Source organism: Sinocyclocheilus anshuiensis, unplaced genomic scaffold (genome assembly GCF_001515605.1).
Source record: "Sinocyclocheilus anshuiensis isolate Anshui unplaced genomic scaffold, SAMN03320099.WGS_v1.1 scaffold482, whole genome shotgun sequence".
Taxonomy (NCBI): Eukaryota; Metazoa; Chordata; class Actinopteri; order Cypriniformes; family Cyprinidae; genus Sinocyclocheilus; species Sinocyclocheilus anshuiensis.
In genome coordinates, this window is record NW_015547676.1 from 493,153 (window position 1) to 515,427 (window position 22,275).

The 22,275-nt window shown below is 38.1% G+C and overlaps 4 protein-coding genes across 7 annotated transcripts in view; 2 read left to right on the top strand and 2 right to left on the bottom strand.

Annotated features, from left to right (window-relative positions):
- LOC107703031 (transgelin-like) overlaps positions 1 to 9,749 on the top strand; it is a 12,723-nt gene extending 2,974 nt beyond the window's left edge. For all 3 annotated transcript variants that reach the window (XM_016505519.1, XM_016505520.1, XM_016505521.1), the window contains 3 exons: positions 5,516 to 5,684; positions 8,958 to 9,060; positions 9,147 to 9,749. In XM_016505519.1, coding sequence (XP_016361005.1) covers positions 5,516 to 5,684; positions 8,958 to 9,060; positions 9,147 to 9,294 — 420 coding nt within the window. In that variant the 3' untranslated portion in view covers positions 9,295 to 9,749. The remainder of the gene's footprint in view (positions 1 to 5,515; positions 5,685 to 8,957; positions 9,061 to 9,146) is intronic.
- An 81-nt stretch (positions 9,750 to 9,830) lies between these two features.
- LOC107703032 (proprotein convertase subtilisin/kexin type 7-like) lies at positions 9,831 to 12,176 on the bottom strand. The gene is made up of 3 exons (XM_016505522.1): positions 12,051 to 12,176; positions 11,486 to 11,603; positions 9,831 to 10,537 (listed from the first exon to the last, which is right to left on the bottom strand). Exons 2-3 carry the CDS (start codon positions 11,585 to 11,587, stop codon positions 10,310 to 10,312), a joined length of 330 nt encoding a protein of 109 aa, XP_016361008.1. The 5' UTR covers positions 11,588 to 11,603; positions 12,051 to 12,176; the 3' UTR covers positions 9,831 to 10,309.
- An 812-nt stretch (positions 12,177 to 12,988) lies between these two features.
- On the top strand, positions 12,989 to 14,488 carry LOC107703001 (transgelin-like). The gene is made up of 3 exons (XM_016505488.1): positions 12,989 to 13,114; positions 13,403 to 13,560; positions 13,647 to 14,488. The coding sequence occupies exons 1-3, from the start codon at positions 12,989 to 12,991 to the stop codon at positions 13,792 to 13,794; spliced, it is 432 nt and encodes a 143-aa protein (XP_016360974.1). The 3' UTR covers positions 13,795 to 14,488.
- A 93-nt stretch (positions 14,489 to 14,581) lies between these two features.
- Positions 14,582 to 22,275, bottom strand: part of pcsk7 (proprotein convertase subtilisin/kexin type 7) — a 20,598-nt gene continuing 12,904 nt past the window's right edge. The window contains exons 11-15 of one of the 2 annotated variants that reach the window (XM_016505517.1): positions 19,045 to 19,201; positions 18,860 to 18,954; positions 16,544 to 16,634; positions 15,979 to 16,096; positions 14,582 to 15,030 (exon numbers count right to left, since the gene is read on the bottom strand). In XM_016505517.1, coding sequence (XP_016361003.1) covers positions 14,803 to 15,030; positions 15,979 to 16,096; positions 16,544 to 16,634; positions 18,860 to 18,954; positions 19,045 to 19,201 — 689 coding nt within the window. In that variant the 3' untranslated portion in view covers positions 14,582 to 14,802. Of the gene's footprint in view, positions 15,031 to 15,978; positions 16,097 to 16,543; positions 16,638 to 18,859; positions 18,955 to 19,044; positions 19,202 to 22,275 lie in introns of both variants that reach the window. The other variant, XM_016505516.1, reaches the window with a different exon arrangement.

Consider the following 22,275-nt stretch of genomic DNA (forward strand, 5'->3'; position numbering starts at 1 on the left):
TGATTCGTCAAACCTGCTTTCCTGCAGTCCGTGTTCTTCTGACTTCTGACTATTTTGTAGTAAGTAACGAATATGCTTCGGGGAAATGTATCGGAGTAAAAGTATACATTTAATTAGGAAATGTAGTGGAGTAAAAGTAAAAGTTGGCTGAAATATAAAAACCTCAAGTAAAGTACAGATACTCCCAAAAAATACTTAAGTACTGTAACGAAGTATTATTACTTCGTTACATTACACCACTGGAAAAGACATACACATAAAATACATTTTACGTGTATACATAGTGTTGGCCAAAATTATTAGAACACCCAATTGCTGCAAAAAGTGGACATACCAAATATTAAAGTTAAAAGTGGATAAAAACAGTACGACTCACTTCATCTGATGTTTGTTGTGCTCAGAGCAACCATCTGCACGTTTCATGAACATTATGAAATCAAATCAAGTTCTGGAGGCAAAAAATGGTCAATATTTTCAGATCTGTCAGGTGTTCTAACAATTCTGGCCACCATTGTAAGTCATCTCATAAATGATCAGTCAGTTACAATCAGATGCAAATTAAACAGTTACAATTAGATAAACCAAAAAATCTAATCATTTCAAATTACCTTGAATTCTTTTAACAAGACCAACTCTTGAACACATTATGTTCTAACCGAATCCAGAAAAATTAAGCAGCATATCTAAAGACCCTTTTGCCCATAGTCATTTGGACCAGCTGCTGGGTGACTAATAGATATAAATAATACAGCAATAATAATTGCTGTAAATAATAATAATAAAGACAAACAAAAGTCCATCTCTCCCATTGGAATCAAAATAGGTGACCTCTGCTCTGTAAACATCCATCTCAGTATTTCCCTTTTGAAAATAACAACTGGAAATAGATCGCAAAAGTATTTAGTATTTTTAGTTTGTGCACTCTTTCCACATTTCTTTTGCACATGAGATAGATAACTTGGAAACATGGTGAAAAATATATCTAGTTGGTTTTTGACTTTTAAATAAAACTATAACAGGGATAATAACTCACAATGTTAATGAAGTGTTATTATTAATATAAGACTAATATTAACTTTATTTATCCCCCAGGGGAAACTGTTACTAATGACGGGAATTAACTGAACTGTTATTGTAATCAACTGTCATCCATACATATTCATTTTAATAATCTTTTTAATAATTCATCTGATTTTAAATGTGGCCTGAGAATGTCTATTATTTTGGTTTGTGAGATCAGAGATCGCGCTGCGCACACATACATATAAACATTCAGGAGTACAGAAACTTGTTGTCAATGCTGCCCTGTGACTTTTTATTAATAAAATAGCTTACAGGATCGCTACATTATATTCATCAGCAATGAGGAGGTAAAATCGCTGTGTTTGAATTAACTAAACTCACAGCTTCATTGTTTGTAGAGAGACGTGCAGAAGCTGGTAATTCACATATGCAACTGTCACCTCTCTCTCGATCAATCGAATAATTTATTCAAGTAGCTAAATGTTTGAAATAATTACTTCAAATAAATGTGATCTGATCTTACTGTACTATTTCTTCGCGTCAGGTAGTTCTTGCATTAAAATCGCATAATGCACAGCTAGCCGTGCATTATCCCTTATGTATTTGCTCTTTTAGCAGCATTTTTACTGCAATATTTAAATTGTCATTCTTGGTGTACCCAAAATGCTTTTACACTATCGCCTTCATGCATTTCTCTGGTGGAAATAAAGCTTCGCTGTTTGGTCCCTCTGTCATAGTTAATCTAGTGTGTGTAGTAGCCTCCGTGTCTCTGATAAGCACGCCACTTAAGTTGGTGCACCGCTGGTGTAACTTTGTTTTTGTTTTGTGTAAATTAATTGCAATGCTTCTGAAGAGAGGAAGAGTGGAAGACTTGTATGTTCTGAGGAAGAAGTGGATGAGGCAGTGCAGCTGCATATGGAGACTCCAAAAAGGACATTGCACTGGGGGATTGTCCTTTCCAGCTACCAAAACTCAAGTCATGGCAGATTTTACTCTGGACGAAATAAGGGCAGTGGTGGAGAAAGCTCAAGCAGGACATTCTGAAACCACCCATAGGATCTATAATAACTGCCCAAAGCTGCTGAAGAGGTTAGCAAAGCTTCTATAGAGTCTTTGGAAGAAGAAGTCGGAACCCTGACTCTGGACACTCGCTGAGGGCTGCTTTGTTTGTAAGGAGCTGGACTCATCAGGACTTGACCAGTTTCGGGAGATCTCCCTGCTGGATGTTAAAGGGAAAATATTCTGGTCCATCATTACTAATAGGCTAATATCTTAACTATCTCATCCTATCTCGCCAGTGAGTATGTCGACACAAGTGTCCAAAAAGGAGGTGTCCCAGGATACTCCGGATGCCTGGAGCATACATCAGTGATTAGCCAGATCATCAAGGAGGCAAAGAGGAACAACAAAACACTCCCAGTCGTTTGGCTAGACCTCGCCAAAGCCTAACCCAGAGTACTTCACAAGCTTATCCATAAGGCACTGGACGACTACCAAGTACCATCGGAAGTAGTCAAGCTTGTAATGTCTCACGTGGATTCGCTGAAAATGAGGTACACAGTGGGAAACTTTACCACCAAGTGGCTGAGGCTTGAGAAGAGTTTCATGGCAGGATGCACAATATCCGTGGCTTTGTTTGTGGCTGCCATGAACCTATTGCTCAAGGTAGAAGGAAAGCAATGGAAAGCGCCAGTAGTGTACTATGGCACAAGATGTCAAGTCTGCAGAGCCTTCATGGACGATATTTCTGTAATGACTTCATCGATCCAGGGAACTCGGTAGATCCTAAGTTCACTGGAAAAGATGACCACCTGGTCACAGATGCAATTTAAACCAGGTAAATCTAAGAGCCTGTGTGTCCTGAAAGGACGGATGAAGGATGTTGAGGAATACCTTTAGTATTCAAAGGACCAACTACTGAAGAACGAGGAATCTGACGCTTGGGGAAGTGCTATGACTACACTCTGAAAGAAAGCACCAATCTTCAGAATACCATAGCTCAACTGACCGTTTGACTCAATGAAATTGACAACAGCCAGCCGCTTGCGAGCTTTAAGGTATGGTGCTTCCAGTATGGCATCATGCAGGTTTGTGTGAAGATGGCTGGGTGTTCCTCCTTTAGCTCAGTCAATCTGTACAGCAAGACTTCCAAGCTCCGCTCACCAGTCTCATCGGTGGTGAAAGAATTCAAAGCCAAGGCAAGAGCAACCAGCACACTGCTACTGTCTAAGGATGAGAAGTTTTGACATGCAAAAAAACTGTCAATCATGGCATGAAGTGGAAGCCACAGGAGGCAGTGAGGGAAACGGAATCATACTGGAAACATCAGGAAATCATTGGCATGATCTGCCAAGGATGACTGGGACTGGGAACCTACAAAACAAGAGCCAAAGGTAAGAAGACACTTGTGGGTCAGAGAGGCCGGCTTGTAAAAACAGTAGGGTTCTCCTCTCAGGGGCAGTGGATGCAGTGGGATCAGGCCCTCGAGCGTTCGCTGTCCTGGAGGGAACTCTTGAGTGCTGACCAAGGCAAATTGATCTTCCTCTTGCATGCTGTAGATGACCGATTACCAACTCCAAACAACCTAAAGATCTGGGGCCATGATTCTGCAAGCAGGATGTCCCAACGCAGTGGGAGAAGGTCACCACAAATGGAGACATGACAAGGTTCTTGTTGAAATTGCCAAATGCACAGACTTCCAGAGGGTCAAAGCCAATAAATTTCAGGCCCCACCACCCAGAGGAGTCAGTTTCCTAAAGCAAGGAGACAAGACTCCCAAGATAAGAAGAACTGACGGTACCCTGCCCAGTGGCAGCTCAAGGTGGTTGTGGTTAATGAGAGATCACAGTTGGACCCCTTCTGCAGGTGAAGGCTGATCTGGTGTTTGCTGACACACTCAGGTGAAGCATACAGGTTGAGGGGCAAAACACTCATGACCCTGAGATGACTGCTGAAGATGCGGAGGGATTTCCAAAAGTACGAGTGCTCTGACCACGCTGCCAACGACTGCCACAAACAGGAATATATCACATCCGTAGTTGCTCCTGCAGTTTCTGCTTGTGGTAAAGCATCGCTGATGATTATCTCATCTATATTTGAAATGTTTTTGGTGTTGTTTTTTCAAAACAAATGTTAAACACCAAACCGATCTTGTACTCCCATTACATGGTATGGAAATGATAAACAACTTGATCATCATAATACATTACTAACATGAAAATTTCAGTCACATTTTATTTTAAAGGTGACATATCATGAAAATCTGACTTTTCCAGGTTTTAAGTGCTATAATCAGGTCCCCGGTGCATCTACCAACCAATGAAACGGGAAAAAGATTAACCCAGTAACTTAGTTTTGGGAAGCCTTTTTCTGCAAGCATCTGAGAAAACGAGCGCGTCTGATTTCGCTCCCTCTGTGCCATGGCAAAGGGATCTCATTATAATATTACCGCCCCTTAATCTGTAAGTTTACACCCACGGCACCGTTATTTTGATTTCGCAAGCGACAACGGTGTACTAGCTCTAATGCCATGATGAAAGTTTGAGCAAAGCATGCTAACTGTTCTGTGTTTGGCTGCACAGACGAGCACAGAACACTGTTTAGAGTCCCAGCCTCAGAGGAGACAAGAGAGCAGTGCATTTATTGATTTATTTACTGTATATTGCTGCTGCCACACAGATCTAAAATAAACATGAGATTTATTTCCAGGCTGTTTACCTTCACAGACATAACCCACTGTTTTTGTAACTCATGTGTGTTTTTAACGTAAACTTATGTGTGAAAGAGAACTTAGTTTAGTACTCACATGCTGTGACAGCCGCTTTCTGTGCGTGTGCTTTGGATGTGTGCACTCAGAAAACCCTATATCATAAGTTTAAACTAATATTGTTTAAAACGCATGATTTCAGCACAATAAACATGATAGTCAGAACCAAAACAGATGTTTTTAGCATGTTTTATTACATATTGTAAAATGGGGCATAATATGTCTCCTTTAAGGTCCAATTCTTGCTATTAACAAACCATTAACTACAACTTTTACCTCAGTAAACTCCTAATTTGCTGCTTACTAATAGTTAGTAAAGTAGTTGTTAAGTTTAGGTATTGGGTAGGATTGGGGATGCAGAATACGGTCATGCAGAGTTGTTTTTTTTTAACAGACCAACAAATCACATTTCATGAAGAACCAATTAAAGCTGTAAGATGAGTCAAAAAAAGTGTTTTGACAAAATTATAAATGAGTGAAAAGCTACCTGCTAGTTAAACCTAGGCTATTCAGTAAAAATAAAAGAGAAAAGCTAAAATTAATAGGGATTGAAGTAGTGATTGGCACAAGAAACGTTAAGACCAACTAAAATTTCATAACATTTCTGTGAGTGACAGATTAAACCACACTAGTATCTGCATGAGTGACTTGGTCACTCAGTGTTATTATAATGCCATTCATAATGAAGTTTCTGGAAAGTAATCTTGTTTTCCGTACCGTTCTCAGGTTTTGTGTGAGCTCATCAATACTCTGTGTAAGGACAAGCCTGTGAAGAAGATCCAGAGCTCCAGCATGGCTTTCAAACAGATGGAGCAGATCTCACAGTTCCTCAATGCTGCGGAGAAATACGGCGTCGTCAAAACCGACATGTTTCAGACCGTAGATCTGTGGGAGGGTGAGTTCAACAAAAGAAATATATATTTGTGATAAACATTCAAATCCCATGTCAAAATTCACCATTCGATATATGTGTTTAAATGATCATTGTTTACATTTCTGTATTAACTTAACATTATCAGCTAACTTTAAATAAGTTTGTTAAATAAAGTTGAATAATTTTTAATGTATGGCATGAGACAAAGCAAAACTAAACTAGAACTAGGTTATCATTTGTGCAGTAATCATTTGCGTAATTAAATCTGAAATGCTTTAATTTTATTACATTTTTTTCAAATATCACCTCTGTTATGGGCAAAAGCATCCTTTTTATTGCATAATATTTCTTAGTACAAAGTAGTTATGTCTAGTAGGTCTAGTTATTAACCAATTTTGCATTAACCTTCAACCCAGTAATATCTACGGTAGGGATATGCGTATCGTTCCTGAAGTATCGAAATATCGATACTGATGCGAGTATCAAAAGTATCGATACTCAAATAAAAAATATAATTACTAAGGTGTGTTTTATTTACCAGTGATTTTGTTTATTTGACAAAAAATGTATGCATACAATATGCATTGAATTGGATGAATAACCTATGTTAGCAAATAATTGTGTAGGATAGAACTATTTTCCTGCTCATCTGAACATACGCAAATGTTGCAAGACAGAACCAATCAATAACATTGAGCATTCACTCACTGCTGACAGTGCATTCAAACGGGGCTGCGTTTCCCAAAAGTATCATAAGAAAGCATTAAAGCTTTTGGGAACGGCAGCCCTGAACAATTCCTGCTCATCTGAACATACGCAAATGTTGTAAGACAGAACCAATCAATCAATGTTAATATAAATCATACACTGTTAGAATAAAAAGGTTGCATTTTATGCATGCAACAGCCTGTCACTGGCAGTCCCTTATGAAAATGAACCATGGTGTTACTAGTGACCTAGTTCAGCTATAGTATTTGTATTTCCATGGTTACCAATACAGTAAATATATTTTAACCAAGTGTAAACAAAAATATGACCTAATGAGTTGCAATAAAGGCGTATTGAATGTTCAAATGCATTTCAAATATAAAGTGAAGTGGGTATCATACCCATTTTAGTAATTGAACAATTTAATAAATTTAAAGTTCAGTTTAGAAGTATCATATCGGTATCGATATCGACGATACTGGCCTTTAAAAGTATCGTATTGTATCGAAAAAAAATAAGTTGTATCGCCCATCCCTACCCTACGGTGGCACATGCAAATTAAGAAAACATCTTCATCTGTTTGACAGCACATGTGCTGCAAATACTCACAACACAACACAACCAAACACAGAAATGCACTGCAAATTGCCTACTCACAACACAAATACGAAGAAGCTGCAAATATGCACAGACTACATCGGAAATGTTTAAGGGAACCGCAACAAGTGACGAACCTGGCTGGGATATGCTTATAAATGTCTGCTCTGAAACGTGAGATTTTTGTGTATTTTAACATCCTGATCATATAATTCCTTAGGTTTTTTTTTTTTTTAAGCTGACGAAATACTACACAATTACTGCAACTGTGAAATGTAAGCTGGATACTTTTAACTTAAAAAAATAACCATGGTTTTACTATTCAAATAAATAAATAAATAGCCTATATATTATATATATTTTTAATTATTATATAAAAAATAAATACAAATAAATAATAGTTACTATAGTTAAACCATGGTAAATTAACCACACTAACCTAGTTTAACCATGGTATTTGTACAACTGTTATACAAATGGTGATCAATACATGGTTACTACTTCTACTATAATAAAATCATGGTTAGTTTTCGTAAGCATTGTTGGGGTCCCCTTTGTGGTCTGTGCTACTTGCAGCTCGTTTTTTGGTTGTGTTGTGAGTATTTGCAGCAAAACTGATGAATATGTTTTCTTAATTTGCTGGTGCTTTTTCTATTTGCATGTGTTTTCTTAAATTGCAGTGCGTTGAGCTCTCTCGGCCACCGTAAATATCGCCCATCCATCCATTCTCTAAACCGCTTGTCTTTTTTCTTTTCTTTTCCAAGATGTAGCTGAGTTTTTCTTTATTGGGGAATTGGAGAAATGTCTCAGCAATGGATGCTCTGCAGTGAATGGGTTCCGTCAGAATGAGAGTCCAAACAGCTGATAAAAACATCACAATAATCCACAAGGAATCCACAGCACTCCAGTCCATCAGTTAACATCTGGAGAAGACAAAAGCTGAAACAAATCCATCAAGACGTTTTTAACTAGAATCCCAGTCCATAATCCATAATAACGCTTCCTCCAGTGAATATAAAAACATCTTAATGCTGGATTTGTTTCAGCTTTTGTCTTCTCCAGATGTTAACTGATGGACTGGAGTGCTGTGGATTACTTGTGGATTATTGTGATGTTTTTATCAGCTGTTTGGACTCTCATTCTGACGGCACCCATTCACTGCAGAGCATCCATTGCTGAGACACTGATGCAATGACACATTTTAAACAAATTTTTGGGTGAACTATTCCTTTAATATGTTAGTATGATACTGCCTTTTTTTTTCAATTTCTTTTACCTTTGTAATAGGGTTAAAATAATAATGCTTTCGGTTTAGAATCAGTAACAATAATTATTAGCACATTAGTAAAAAAAATAAAAATAAATAACTATTAGAAAAAAACATTTGATACTTTGGGCCTGAGGTGTGGAAGATATTATTTCTTATAAGTTCAACAATAACCTTTCAAATGAAATGATCCTGACAACAACCCAGTTGTAGAATATTTTAAATCAGAGTTGAAATAAAACACTTATGTGAAATGTATGTGAAAAATGCTCTCCAAACTGAAAAAGACAAAACCGAGCTTGATGAGGAATGCAGCAAATGTGCTGATTATATCCTGATCTCTGACACAGGAGAATGTAAAATGATTTCTAATGCTACTGTAACAAATGTTTTAAATAGTGTTTTAACCGTTCAGAGAGGGATGTTACATTCAAACCAAAATAATAACCCTTGACTTGTATCCATAATTCCAAATTCCAAAAAACAAGTATCTTTTTGAATATTTACCACTGGACATATTTACCTTGGACTATGGTTCCTGTTAAAACAAACAAACATACATTCAACATCTAATCAATCAGGTTAGAACAAATGCAGGAATCACTCCCTGCTAGATCCCAGAATTCAAGAAAATCAAAACAGTTAAGATCTCTGTGCACCTTTATAGCTTGTTTGCATAAATGAGCTGTGCTTTAATCATGCTGCTGCTGCTGTGACGTCAGGAAAGGACTTGGCCGCGGTGCAGAGGACTCTCATGGCTCTTGGCAGCCTCGCCGTTACTAAAGATGAGGGCAGCTTCCGTGGAGATCCCAGCTGGTTCTTCAAGTGAGCACCAACGATCACCGGCTCATAGATCAAATCTGTATTTCATTACTGTTGACGTTAAATATCTGCTCTCTGTCTGCTTGCAGGAAAGCTCAGGAGAACCGGAGAGATTTCTCTGATGACCAGCTGAAAGAAGGGAAGAGTGTCATAGGTCTGCAGATGGGGTCCAATAAAGGGGCGACCCAGTCCGGCATGACGGGCTACGGCAGACCTCGACAGATCATGAACCCATGAGCCAAGCACTCGCCAGTCCTTCCCTCGGTTCCCTGAGCGTCCCAGCTGATCAGAGCAACATTGTAATAAATATAGACTCCACTCAGTACTAAAACAAGTTTCCACACCCAGTGTCAGTCCCTACTTGTATGATATTTGGTCTAATTAAAATGTTCTTTGTTGAACAGAGTAGAATTGAGCGTTTCATCTGAGTGCAACATGACTGACTGTGCGGTCTAACCTTCAGCTATCTGCAAATCAACATCACATCAAAATGATCCCTATTTACTCCTATTGTAGTGCATGTTAATGCAAACAAAATTTAACTTGCTCTACTTATGAAACGTCTTGTCTTTTAGGCCGATTTCACTGATCAAGCTTATATTTCACTACCTGTCATACAGAAAGACTTCTTAGCAACCAATCAATTCCTCAAAGTCAGCTTCACTCGCCTCAGAAATGAACTGGCATGCTATCAACATTTTGTGTTGATTTTAAGAGCTCGTCTAAAATCACATAACACTGTAACCCATGCAGAGATCACGGAGATAATAAAACAGTTTCCCTTTTGTTTTTATTCAGACCACATATGAGTTCTTGTTCACAAGAATACCACACTTCAGTGTAAAAAAAAAAAAAGAAAGAAAAAAAGGCTAGATTCAGTAAAACGTCTGCAGGTGAGCAGACCTCCAGTTTAAATGATCTCTTCCCGTCTTTCAAAGTTCAAGTGTCAAGAGGTATTTATACTCAGAAAAGACCTAATAGTGACACATTCAATGCATCACGATCAAGAAAGAAGTCATTGTATCATTCACTCAGCCAATCACATCACACATTCCCTCAATCATATATGCAAATACTGCACTCTTATAAGATAACATTATCATGAACACATTAGCAAATAAATCACAGAAAACAAAAGGAGGCAACTCAAAATAGAGCTTTTGCTCACATGCTCAAACAAAACCGAAGCGCGACCTGAAATTTCAAATGAAAAAAATGGAGACAAAAAGAGAGAGCCGGTTTTCCCTGAGTGCTACGTGTTCTCATCAGCAGCAATGAGCGGGACTTTAGACTCATGGTCCATCTCGGGCTGGATTTCCACCACTTGACTGTCCTCTAGGCCCGTAGATCCGGCCTGAAAGCCTCTGTGCCGTCCCATGCCGCTCATTCTGCACCCGCGCCAGTCCCAGTGAGTGAGGGTCACCTCCAGAGTGTAATAGAGCGACCAGAAGAGAGCGAAACAGCCCAGCAGCAGGAGAGACTGCAGACCACAAAACAACACCTTGACCATCAGTTACTGGCTACTCATTCATTCAACAGCTTACATAACATGCTGATTTGCTCTTCAAGAAACATTTATTATTATCAATATTTAAAACAGTCGAGTACATTTTTTGCATCCACAGTTCAATACGCGCTTGTGAATTGCAGTTTTGCGTTTAAATAATATCCGCGTGTTTTATTACTCTCAGAATTGGCTCTGTGTGTGTGTGTGTGTGTGTGTCCGTGAGTTCACATGTTGAGATGAGGAAACACCTCTCCACTTATATTTGAAAAAGCAACACACATCTTCCCTTGTAATGACATGCAACGATAAGCACAACATTAGTTGAGTGTTTGAAATAACTTCCTTTTGTGATCTGATGTGGCTTCCTATCCCAGAATGAGGCAGAAAATATATTCTATACTGTAATAAAGGCTATGTTGATTAGAAATGGCTTGCAAATATACTTAATCATTATGAAAATACCCGAGATGGCTTGAAGAACACAGATAAACCATATATTGTCGCAGGAGAGCGTTTATTGTCCTTACATTTCATCATTCAAAACGGTTAAAGTTAAAGTTATATCTTCTTTTTATTTAGTTACAAAGATAGCGATGCCTTTATCCACATTAGGGATTTCCTGGAACGTCATCAGTTCTATTACATCTGTGATGCATATGTGGATTTTCTGCGCGAGGGCACCCTCTGGCGTCCAGTATGAATGAAGCAGACATATAATAATCCATGCTTTTTCCAGTGTACAGAGGTTTACAGGAGGTTTTTGTTGTTAATTTGTTGTAAAAAAACACTCTGATGTGCCCAGCCATCAGAACCGAACCGAAAACCGTGGTTAAAAACCGAGGTACGTATTGAACCGTGGACTAACTGTATTGTTGCATCCCTAGTGTAAGCCATACAGTAGTTCTACACGTGAAGACACACCTTCAGGCTGCTCGAGGTGAACGGGCTCACAATTTCAGGAGGAACGTCTATACCAGGAGGGCAGGGAAGAGCAAACCTTCTGTCCAGATACTGTCCACCCATGGCGTCTTCAACAACCCTGACAATTCAAGCAAACATACATACACATACAGTATTATTCAAACTAAACTGGCAAACAAGATTCAGTGGCAGGACTCAAGGATCATATGGAAACACTTTAGCATGAGGAACACATTCACTATTAACTACAACTTTTGCCTCAATAAACTCCTAATTTACTTCTTATTATTAGTCAGTAAGGTAGTTGTTCAGTTTAGGTATGTGGTAGATTAAGGATCCAAAATATGTTCATGCAGAGTAAGGCATTAATATGTGCTTTATAAGTACTAATAAACAGCCAATGTGATATATGCATGCTAATAAGCAACTAGTTAGCAGTGAGAACTGAACCTTAAAATGAAGTGTTACCGATTATACCGCTAAAGCTCAAGAATATATTTAATAGACCAGATATCCTAAAATATCCTCAAATAAATGCAACGGGTTTCAGTCGTCTATGGCTCACCTCCGTCTCTCTTTCACCTGCTGATGAGAAAGAGATGAGCCGTACAGAGTGAGTTTCCAGTGCTTCAGGACTCCCGATGACAGAGTCGACTCTTCTGAAAGACAGAAACACAGATGATGCGTTAGTTTCTTTGTTTTTATTGCCATACCAGCATCTATGCTATTTTCACTGAACAGCAGTGCTACAGAAGAGAAAGGAACTTGCAGACTTAACAGCACAAACCTGCAAACAATGCTACACAACATGGAGCTAAAGCATTAAACCTCAAATAGCATCTGTCCAGTGTTCTGGTGTGAATCAGGAGAGAAATCTGCACAGATCAAGCAGCGTTTAAACAGCTCTAAACACATATGTGGCTGGATTTTGATGCGAGAGACAACAGCAGATGCACTTTTTCACTGGAGGAAGCGTTATTATGGATTATGGACTCGTATAAAAACATCTTAATGCTGGATTTGTTTCAGCTTTTGTCTTCTCCAGATGTTAACTGATGGACTGGAGTGCTGTGGATTACTTGTGGATTATTGTGATGTTTTTATCAGCTGTTTGGACTCTCATTCTGACGGCACCCATTCACTGCAGAGCATCCATTGCTGAGACACTGATGCAATGACACATTTTAAACAAATTTTTGGGTGAACTATTCCTTTAATATGTTAGTATGATACTGCCTTTTTTTTTCAATTTCTTTTACCTTTGTAATAGGGTTAAAATAATAATGCTTTCGGTTTAGAATCAGTAACAATAATTATTAGCACATTAGTAAAAAAAATAAAAATAAATAACTATTAGAAAAAAACATTTGATACTTTGGGCCTGAGGTGTGGAAGATATTATTTCTTATAAGTTCAACAATAACCTTTCAAATGAAATGATCCTGACAACAACCCAGTTGTAGAATATTTTAAATCAGAGTTGAAATAAAACACTTATGTGAAATGTATGTGAAAAATGCTCTCCAAACTGAAAAAGACAAAACCGAGCTTGATGAGGAATGCAGCAAATGTGCTGATTATATCCTGATCTCTGACACAGGAGAATGTAAAATGATTTCTAATGCTACTGTAACAAATGTTTTAAATAGTGTTTTAACCGTTCAGAGAGGGATGTTACATTCAAACCAAAATAATAACCCTTGACTTGTATCCATAATTCCAAATTCCAAAAAACAAGTATCTTTTTGAATATTTACCACTGGACATATTTACCTTGGACTATGGTTCCTGTTAAAACAAACAAACATACATTCAACATCTAATCAATCAGGTTAGAACAAATGCAGGAATCACTCCCTGCTAGATCCCAGAATTCAAGAAAATCAAAACAGTTAAGATCTCTGTGCACCTTTATAGCTTGTTTGCATAAATGAGCTGTGCTTTAATCATGCTGCTGCTGCTGTGACGTCAGGAAAGGACTTGGCCGCGGTGCAGAGGACTCTCATGGCTCTTGGCAGCCTCGCCGTTACTAAAGATGAGGGCAGCTTCCGTGGAGATCCCAGCTGGTTCTTCAAGTGAGCACCAACGATCACCGGCTCATAGATCAAATCTGTATTTCATTACTGTTGACGTTAAATATCTGCTCTCTGTCTGCTTGCAGGAAAGCTCAGGAGAACCGGAGAGATTTCTCTGATGACCAGCTGAAAGAAGGGAAGAGTGTCATAGGTCTGCAGATGGGGTCCAATAAAGGGGCGACCCAGTCCGGCATGACGGGCTACGGCAGACCTCGACAGATCATGAACCCATGAGCCAAGCACTCGCCAGTCCTTCCCTCGGTTCCCTGAGCGTCCCAGCTGATCAGAGCAACATTGTAATAAATATAGACTCCACTCAGTACTAAAACAAGTTTCCACACCCAGTGTCAGTCCCTACTTGTATGATATTTGGTCTAATTAAAATGTTCTTTGTTGAACAGAGTAGAATTGAGCGTTTCATCTGAGTGCAACATGACTGACTGTGCGGTCTAACCTTCAGCTATCTGCAAATCAACATCACATCAAAATGATCCCTATTTACTCCTATTGTAGTGCATGTTAATGCAAACAAAATTTAACTTGCTCTACTTATGAAACGTCTTGTCTTTTAGGCCGATTTCACTGATCAAGCTTATATTTCACTACCTGTCATACAGAAAGACTTCTTAGCAACCAATCAATTCCTCAAAGTCAGCTTCACTCGCCTCAGAAATGAACTGGCATGCTATCAACATTTTGTGTTGATTTTAAGAGCTCGTCTAAAATCACATAACACTGTAACCCATGCAGACATACTAAAACACTTTCCCTTTTTGTTTTTATTCAAACCTCATCTGAGTTCTTGTTCACAAGAATACCACACTTCAGTGTAAAAAAAAAAAAAAGAAAGAAAAAAAGGCTAGATTCAGTAAAACGTCTGCAGGTGAGCAGACCTCCAGTTTAAATGATCTCTTCCCGTCTTTCAAAATTCAAGTGTCAAGAGGTATTTATACTCAGAAAAGACCTAATAGTGACACATTCAATGCATCACGATCAAGAAAGAAGTCATTGTATCATTCACTCAGCCAATCACATCACACATTCCCTCAATCATATATGCAAATACTGCACTCTTATAAGATAACATTATCATGAACACATTAGCAAATAAATCACAGAAAACAAAAGGAGGCAACTCAAAATAGAGCTTTTGCTCACATGCTCAAACAAAACCGAAGCGCGACCTGAAATTTCAAATGAAAAAAATGGAGACAAAAAGAGAGAGCCGGTTTTCCCTGAGTGCTACGTGTTCTCATCAGCAGCAATGAGCGGGACTTTAGACTCATGGTCCATCTCGGGCTGGATTTCCACCACTTGACTGTCCTCTAGGCCCGTAGATCCGGCCTGAAAGCCTCTGTGCCGTCCCATGCCGCTCATTCTGCACCCGCGCCAGTCCCAGTGAGTGAGGGTCACCTCCAGAGTGTAATAGAGCGACCAGAAGAGAGCGAAACAGCCCAGCAGCAGGAGAGACTGCAGACCACAAAACAACACCTTGACCATCAGTTACTGGCTACTCATTCATTCAACAGCTTACATAACATGCTGATTTGCTCTTCAAGAAACATTTATTATTATCAATATTTAAAACAGTCGAGTACATTTTTTGCATCCACAGTTCAATACGCGCTTGTGAATTGCAGTTTTGCGTTTAAATAATATCCGCGTGTTTTATTACTCTCAGAATTGGCTCTGTGTGTGTGTGTGTGTGTGTGTCCGTGAGTTCACATGTTGAGATGAGGAAACACCTCTCCACTTATATTTGAAAAAGCAACACACATCTTCCCTTGTAATGACATGCAACGATAAGCACAACATTAGTTGAGTGTTTGAAATAACTTCCTTTTGTGATCTGATGTGGCTTCCTATCCCAGAATGAGGCAGAAAATATATTCTATACTGTAATAAAGGCTATGTTGATTAGAAATGGCTTGCAAATATACTTAATCATTATGAAAATACCCGAGATGGCTTGAAGAACACAGATAAACCATATATTGTCGCAGGAGAGCGTTTATTGTCCTTACATTTCATCATTCAAAACGGTTAAAGTTAAAGTTATATCTTCTTTTTATTTAGTTACAAAGATAGCGATGCCTTTATCCACATTAGGGATTTCCTGGAACGTCATCAGTTCTATTACATCTGTGATGCATATGTGGATTTTCTGCGCGAGGGCACCCTCTGGCGTCCAGTATGAATGAAGCAGACATATAATAATCCATGCTTTTTCCAGTGTACAGAGGTTTACAGGAGGTTTTTGTTGTTAATTTGTTGTAAAAAAACACTCTGATGTGCCCAGCCATCAGAACCGAACCGAAAACCGTGGTTAAAAACCGAGGTACGTATTGAACCGTGGACTAACTGTATTGTTGCATCCCTAGTGTAAGCCATACAGTAGTTCTACACGTGAAGACACACCTTCAGGCTGCTCGAGGTGAACGGGCTCACAATTTCAGGAGGAACGTCTATACCAGGAGGGCAGGGAAGAGCAAACCTTCTGTCCAGATACTGTCCACCCATGGCGTCTTCAACAACCCTGACAATTCAAGCAAACATACATACACATACAGTATTATTCAAACTAAACTGGCAAACAAGATTCAGTGGCAGGACTCAAGGATCATATGGAAACACTTTAGCATGAGGAACACATTCACTATTAACTACAACTTTTGCCTCAATAAACTCCTAATTTACTTCTTATTATTAGTCAGTAAGGTAGTTGTTCAGTTTAGGTATGTGGTAGATTAAGGATCCAAAATATGTTCATGCAGAGTAAGGCATTAATATGTGCTTTATAAGTACTAATAAACAGCCAATGTGATATATGCATGCTAATAAGCAACTAGTTAGCAGTGAGAACTGAACCTTAAAATGAAGTGTTACCGATTATACCGCTAAAGCTCAAGAATATATTTAATAGACCAGATATCCTAAAATATCCTCAAATAAATGCAACGGGTTTCAGTCGTCTATGGCTCACCTCCGTCTCTCTTTCACCTGCTGATGAGAAAGAGATGAGCCGTACAGAGTGAGTTTCCAGTGCTTCAGGACTCCCGATGACAGAGTCGACTCTTCTGAAAGACAGAAACACAGATGATGCGTTAGTTTCTTTGTTTTTATTGCCATACCAGCATCTATGCTATTTTCACTGAACAGCAGTGCTACAGAAGAGAAATGAACTTGCAGACTTAACAGCACAAACCTGCAAACAATGCTACACAACATGGAGCTAAAGCATTAAACCTCAAATAGCATCTGTCCTTTGCTCATTCCAAATTACTCAAGGGGTTCAGAGATCGACAGCTGAGCATGATAACAAGTTATACAACACACTGACATTCATTATAACAAATACACACTTTTCTAATAATTAATTAATCATTTTAGCCTAACTGCATTAGGGGGCATTCACACAGAGTGTTTTTACTTTGAAAAACACAAGACGCGAGCAGTAGAATGGGGAAAAACGCAAGGCCTTGAGACGTGTTTTGTTAAAGTTTAACTTATTTTAACTCGAGAGCTGTGTTTTTAGACTGCTGTATCATGCACAAGACGCTGCAAATGACACAAGACATGAGCACAATGCTCAAACACATCCATCTAGCATGTATTTATGTAGAAAACCAATGGGAAAGTAGTGCAGTGGAATGGAAAAACACATTCTTTTTTTTTTGGCTAAGGTACTGCTTTATAATCGATACTCAGGTACTACAGTTTGGTTTTATATCAAAGCTTTGACAAAACATGAACTGCAATCTTTTCAAATATCCCCTGGGAAACCATTAGTCTCGCTAAACATAGGGTGTAAATATCACGTCCTTTTAGTTATCCTCTCTAGTATTGCTTGCAGAAAAGGAAATCTGTTTCTTTGCCCTTGCAAGTTTTGTTTCATTTCAAAACCATTTCGTTTCAGTTCATACTTGCTGGCGTTTTTGTGGACGGGTTTTACTCATGAAACACTTTGCAAAGACCAAAACATTGCTTTGCCAAAGGGTCACTGTTTTTCAGGTACAGGTTAGCTTTTTTAGTTAGCCTCTGCTAAAAAATGCCAATATGCCAGCTATATATATTGTCTTTTTTTGCAAGAATAGTCCAATAGCTGCTAGTAAATGACTTGGGATTATGCATGTTCTTGTGGTGCTATCAGCCTTTACTGTATTTTGAAGATGCTTTCTTGATGCTAAGTAGGGCTGTCAAAAAAAAATTGAATTTTGAATATTCGTCGAATTTAAAATACAAATCCACATTTGAATGCAAAAACGTTGCATTCGAATTTTTGGTGTGCGTCAGGCTGCCTTATCAGTGGACACAAGATGCAATGACGATATAAGTGTTGTTGCATTTTAATGTTTTGTTAGCCTATCCAGCTGAAGCCACTAGATGATGCGCTGTTATGTTGTTCATTCAAAATATTGCAGTAAAAGAGAACTTCAATGCGGAGAAGATGTTGTTTACGTCAAAACTGAAACCAAGCCGTTCACACAGAACACATATTTATCGCATTTTCTAGAGGGACATCTATCACCATTGCACTCGCGTCTCGCACAAGAGAGCTGCATGTTTAGAAAGCCATGTAAAATTAATGTAAGTTCAACTTTTAAAAAACACGTCTCGAGACTTTATGGCGGTTTTCCCCATCCCACTGCATCTCATGCTTTTAAATAAAGAAAGCACTCTTTGTGATTGGTTTTCAGTCCTTTGTATTAAACTATACATACATGCATGATGCTGTTTTGTTTCTAATTGTTTAAGCAACTTAATTTTATATATGGTTTATAATAAATGATAATTATAATAGATTTTTCCGTACATTTCTGCCATATGTACATTGACAGTCACCACTGATAAGCTACCACTAAATATTGTAGAAACTTAATTTGCTGTAAAGTTGCTTTGCAACTATTTGTATAATGAAAAGCACTATACAAATAAACTTGAATTGAATTGAATTGAATTGAAAATTGAATTATAACCATTATGCACTTTTTTCAAAGATAGTCGTGTTATTTTATTGCTTTGAATAAACGTGCTTTAGTAATATTTTGCTCGATGCGTCCTCTTGTGGCCTCAGGAGAGAAGCCAAAAGCTTTTTTCCCCCTAACTGAAATTATGCCTTTTAAATTCTAATTTAATTTGAATATTGATAATATTTAAGTACAAAATTCGAATTTAGTTTTTCAGCCATTCTGACAGCCCTAATGCTAAGGGTAACGGCTGATGAAGTGAAGTCTTGCACTAAAAACGAAGTGCATTTCAAGATGAGTTGAGTAGTGATGTGTAGACTGTGCTGTCTTACTATAGTCGGTGATCTGTAGAGTGTACTGTCCCTCGGCTCTTTCTCCCCAGCATCGCACAGTGGAAAACGTCCAGTCTGTGAATCCAGTCGTATCTCTAGTCAAACAACAAAACGGGCATTAAAAGCGGTCTCACAGGTTCAGAAGGCATGTGTGTGGAGTGAGTCAGAAGTGTGGGGACACTCACACATCCAGCGATCTCCGGGCCCCGATCAGAGAGCTCATTCCACTGGGACAGACGAGCCGGATCTCCACGTTCCCGCGCCGCGGATGGACGATAGTCACAGTAACAGACACGTGCTCCAGCGTCTGCATGCCAGACTGCCTCAGATCAGACAGAGAGACTATGAACCAAAGAGATTCAAATGAAAAAGAACGGTTGATATGCTTTTAGCTTTATTTTGCATAAAGCAAAAATGCAACAGCAACCATTGATATGAAGCAATTACAAAGAGAGCAGAAGAGCATTCACACATGGCACTGTGGTCCACATTTACATCTGAATACTAGTTAACCTACATGCAAAGTCTAGCATTAAACCGCTTAAATAATCAGGTTTTAGTCAAACATGAAACTTGCACCAAGCCAGACAAATGTTAAACAGAGTGAGTAATTCAGTCCAATTAATTTGCGCTTCTTTACAAAAGAATATAAAGAAGTGGCTTGAGTTTGTTGAATGGTGATTTAACGCTACGTTGTCACCTAGTTGTTGAGACACAACGCTATAAAGTAAATAAACAATGTCCCCGTCTTTTACTCTCACAATTAGTGGTCGACCGGTATATCGCGAAGGCCGATATATCGGCCGATATTTGGCATTTTTCAAATATTGGCATCGGCCGTTCGAGGCGGGACTTTTATTTTGATGGCGCTGAGAACGGCAGCGCCTAAACACACAGTGCTCACATTCTCCCTCTTGTTCGCCGTCGTCGTTAACAGTTCTGTCTAATACGGATAGAAGTCTGTCTAATAATCCGATAGAACTGTTAAACAAAGGAATTCAAATCTATACAAAAAGTATTATAATGATTGCTTTTATATTATTAGTAATAGAAAGGCAAACATTATAATACTTTCTCGTTTGCTGTCAGCATTCAGCAAATACGCATTTACATCATTTAAACAAATCTGTGAATGGCTAATGAAACTTTAATTTCACAAACCTTGCAAACTTAGTCAAATCCAGTTGTGATCTTGTGAAGTGTGCATGTGACCTGCATGATCGCGTGTTTCGGTCCATGCAAATTGAATCCTTTAAACATTAAATTCATGCTTTCAAATTATGCTGCGCTTTATGCATTTGCCCACTGTCATATTCATGTCATTTTCACTGTGTGCTGTGTGTAAAATGAGTGTTACCTTGGCTTTATTTGAAAAAATATGATTCCCAATGGACACAAACTTCCCAGAATACTGAGTGCCCTGTTGGTTACAGTTTACTTCCTTTTTAATTATATTTTTATAAAATATTTATTTATTTGTAAAAAATTATTTGTCATCTAAAGTATAAGTATGTTTGTTTTACAAATGTATTTTTGAATCCATTTTCAAATTATTTCAAATTTCTTAAATATTAATTAAAATAAATACAAATATATCGGCTTTATATCGGCCACCCTGCTTTCCAAGATATTAGAAAAATATTAAAATGGTTGTTTTTATTAATTAAATTAATTAGACATGATTTTGATTATTAAAATTTAATTCAACCATTAAGATGGAATCCAGAAAATACACATTAAGAATATCGGCCGATATATCGATATCAGACTTTTTTTTTACTCCCTAATATCGGTATCGGCCCCCCAAATCTCATATCGGACTACAAAGACTACATTGCAAAAGGTTGTGTTGATTTAATAGTTCAGGTTAGAGTACATTTCCAAAATAGAAAGAAAAAAGAAAAAAAAATGGTCATACTTTAGGTCCAAAATATCTTAAGGTCCAATTCTCTCTATTAACAAACCACTACGACTACGACTTTTGCCTCAATAAACTCCTAATTAGCTGCTTGTTAATAGTTAGTAAGGTAGTTGTTATGTTTAGGTATTGGTAAGGATTAGGGATGTAGAATATGGTCATGCAGAATATGTGCTTTATAAGTACTAATAAACAGCCAATATTTTAATAATAGGCATGTTAATAAGAAACTAGTTAATAGTGAGAATTGGTCCCTAAACTAAACTGTTACACACACACACACACAAAAAAAAACCTAAAAAACAAACTCTGCACCAAAACATTTCTTGCAGTGTTTTCTTATGTCAATGCGATTTCAATGATCAAGTATGTAATCACTCTCAATGGCCCCTTCCTGCTAACCATTTTATACTTCATGGCTGTTATTAAAAGTTTAGTAACTCAGAAATCACTTTTATTTCTATACAGAGCTGCGGCAACAGTGTCAATATGCGAGCTTGATATGTTCCTGCTGACAGAGTTACGCTGCCGCTACACTCACATTAATGCTTTAAAATAACACAACTGCAGTAACAGCGTGACTTAAGGACTGCTGAAAGAGAAGAGATTCTTGGATGAATTCTTACATTAGGCTAAACTCCACAGCGTTTCCTCAGAGGTTTGCTAATACAAGCTCAAGCTCTAGAACCATATAGGGAAATAATAAGCTCTGACAGCGAGAGAGTGATCGGTTCATTGTGGTAAACAATTACAGAAAGGTATAAACAACAAAAAAATACTAAAGCTTCATTATGTGTCAGATACAAACACTGCGCACAACTCCTTAAAGTCATCAACTGACAAAGACATCACTTCTCTGATGACGCAATAGCAAATAACAAATGACAACAATCCAATCCATTCACCACGGACAAAACCGAGCCCCGTCCTACATTTTTCCCATTCACAACGCTGTTTCTCTCAGATATCAAGTCACAAGAGAGAAAAAGAGACGATCACAGCTTCTGTTTCATGCCGATATTAATGCTTTTGAAAGCTTTTGATTGCATATAAACCTACTTATGAATGCAATTGAAGTGAATACTTCCTGAGGGGACATTTAATTTCTGTTTCACTATTAAAACAATTTTCCCCCAATATCCAAAAGAGCTTAATCGGTTTAGATGCCATATTGAATTTAACACGAATGAATGAGGCTGTGAGGGACAGACTTGCAGTCTTTATAATGGCACTCACTGTATAAATGTCCTAGAATGTTCAAGATTGTTTTACAGAGTTTTTGTCTACTGAAAGTTTTTTTTTTTTTTGGAAAGATGTTTTGTTAGCTGAATAATCAGTATGTTGTTAAACAACAGTATGATCCATTTAAAGCACTGTACTTCAGTCCCTCACAGCCTCATTTTCATACCTGTCAGAAATGAAATATAGCACTACATTGACTAATTCTATAATTGTATTTCCATGCAATTACAATGAATAGGAATAGAGGCAATAATGA

What these genes read in the sequence shown, in the direction of transcription:
- LOC107703032 (XM_016505522.1), bottom strand. Translation starts at nt 11,587, where the DNA reads ATGGGTGGACAGTATCTGGACAGAAGGTTTGCTCTTCCCTGCCCTCCT. An exon ending in TCACCTCGAGCAGCCTGAAG is followed by an intron (nt 10,538 to 11,485) that starts GTGTGTCTTCAC and finishes TGTGGTCTGCAG; the next exon opens with TCTCTCCTGCTGCTGGGCTG.
- LOC107703001 (XM_016505488.1), top strand. Translation starts at nt 12,989, where the DNA reads ATGTATGTGAAAAATGCTCTCCAAACTGAAAAAGACAAAACCGAGCTT. An exon ending in AAATGATTTCTAATGCTACT is followed by an intron (nt 13,115 to 13,402) that starts GTAACAAATGTT and finishes GCACCTTTATAG; the next exon opens with CTTGTTTGCATAAATGAGCT. An exon ending in GATCCCAGCTGGTTCTTCAA is followed by an intron (nt 13,561 to 13,646) that starts GTGAGCACCAAC and finishes GTCTGCTTGCAG; the next exon opens with GAAAGCTCAGGAGAACCGGA.